The sequence below is a fragment of the Arvicola amphibius genome, chromosome 4 (assembly GCF_903992535.2).
Source record: "Arvicola amphibius chromosome 4, mArvAmp1.2, whole genome shotgun sequence".
Taxonomy (NCBI): Eukaryota; Metazoa; Chordata; class Mammalia; order Rodentia; family Cricetidae; genus Arvicola; species Arvicola amphibius.
The window spans coordinates 71574089-71576104 of record NC_052050.1 but is presented as its reverse complement, the minus strand read 5'-3'; the positions used below and the strand labels follow the sequence as shown (position 1 = coordinate 71576104).

General features: G+C 43.7%; 1 protein-coding gene across 1 annotated transcript; it reads left to right on the top strand.

Annotated features, from left to right (window-relative positions):
* The first annotated feature begins 575 nt into the window (after positions 1-575).
* LOC119812318 (olfactory receptor 56-like) lies at positions 576-1529 on the top strand. The gene has a single exon (XM_038326900.1). It carries the CDS (start codon positions 576-578, stop codon positions 1527-1529), a length of 954 nt encoding a protein of 317 aa, XP_038182828.1.
* The last annotated feature ends 487 nt before the right edge of the window (positions 1530-2016 follow it).

Genomic DNA, 2016 nt, shown 5'->3' with positions numbered 1-2016 from the left:
CCTGGGACCTTTACTGACTTTATGTTATCTTACTGTGTGGTGATAGTGGTTGAACCCAGAGTTTTGTGCATACTAGGTAAGTAATCTAACCCTGAACGACATCCTCAGTCAGGTATGAGACAGGAGAATAAACCAGTTTCTGCCAAGGACAGAAACTGTTTCCCGCATTAGTAAGCAACAACAATAACAAGCTTGAAACTAATTTCTCAGTTATGTGAAGAAAGTGTTAGAATTTAACAACCAACCCTATCTCCTTTTTTAATCTTTAAAGAGTTTACACATTTATTCTAGACCAAGTCATATTTAAAGATGACAAAACAGTGGTCAAAATCACAATGTCCTCAATATTATGTGATATATATATGTATGTATATATATATATATATATGTGTGTGTGTGTATTATATATAATATGTGTGTGATATGTTATATAAATGTGTATATATACATGTATATGTGCATATATGTGTTGTATATATATGATATATATATACATAACACACACACTGTGTGTGTATGTGTGTTATAATGTTTAACTTTGTAAACCTGCTTGCAGATCCCAGCTCTTCCTAACAATGGCCTGGACAGGAAACCAGACTCTCATCTCCCACTTTGTCCTCCTGGGCCTCTTCTCCCGCACTCCACTGCACCTCTTCCTCTTCTCCATCATCATGGTCATGTTCCTGGTGGCCCTCTCTGGCAACGGGCTCATGATCCTCCTCATCCTTGTAGACTCTCGTCTGCACAGCCCCATGTACTTCTTCCTCAGCTGGCTGTCGCTCATGGACCTCATGCTCATCTCCACCATCGTGCCACGGATGGCTGCTGACTTCCTCATGGGGCGTGGCTCCATCTCCTTCACAGGCTGCGGCCTCCAGATCCTCTTCTTCCTCACCCTCCTGGGGGATGAGTGCTTCCTGCTGGCCTTCATGGCCTATGACCGCTATGTGGCCATTAGCAACCCCCTGAGGTACTCCGTAGTCATGAGCCGCCGTGTCTGCTGGCTCATGGTAGCAGGGTCTTGGCTCTTTGGCCTGGTGGATGGCCTGATCCAGGCTGTTTTTACACTCCGCTTCCCCTACTGTGGCTCCCAGGAGATTGACCACTTCTTCTGTGAGGTTCCTGCTGTGCTAAAGTTGGCCTGTGCGGACACCTCCCTTTACGAGACCATGATCTATGTCTGCTGTGTCCTCATGCTGCTCCTGCCCTTTTCCGTCATCTCCGCCTCCTACCTCCGGATCCTGGTGGCAGTGCTCCGCATGCGCTCTGCGGAAGGGCGGCAGAAGGCCTTTGCTACCTGTTCCTCCCACATGATGGTGGTCTCCCTCTTCTATGGGGCTGCCATGATCACATACATGCGGCCACAGGCCTACCACTCTTCCAAGCAGGACAAAGTGGTCTCTGCCTTCTACACCATGATCACCCCCATGCTCAACCCTCTTATTTACAGTCTAAGGAACAAAGAAGTGACTGGAGCCCTGAGGAAACTCCTGGGAAAGTGTCCCTGTGGTGGGGGGGCTCTTGGTTGAGAACGGCATCTGAAGATGTAAACTATGGAACTTGAGAGCCTGGATCAGTCCACTGTGGTTTGACTGGGGGAGACACAAATATAGCCTATTGAAAACACATGCACACATTTAACCATTCTGGAATATTTTTACTGAGTATAAAATTATATGTTGACAAATTCCTTTTTAGTGTTCAAATGTCTTTTTATTAGTTCTTCTAGTTGCCTCTATTAAGAAGTCAACTATGTATTAATGGAGATTCTCCATTGTATGGTTTTACTTTTGATTATTTTTCTCTAGATCTCTTGTTTTCTGTACTTGAAAATAGTATGTCACTAGCTTGGGCTTGTTTTTAATCAATAAACTTGTATTGCCCTAATATTGTTGGATCTTTGGGAAAGACGAGCTATAACTTTAAAAATAATATATATGAATAACTATCAAATTTGGAACTTTTGTTGACTTTGTGCTTATTTTGTCTTTTTTAACATGGTCTCAATATGTAGCT

What these genes read in the sequence shown, in the direction of transcription:
- LOC119812318 (XM_038326900.1), top strand. Translation starts at nt 576, where the DNA reads ATGGCCTGGACAGGAAACCAGACTCTCATCTCCCACTTTGTCCTCCTG.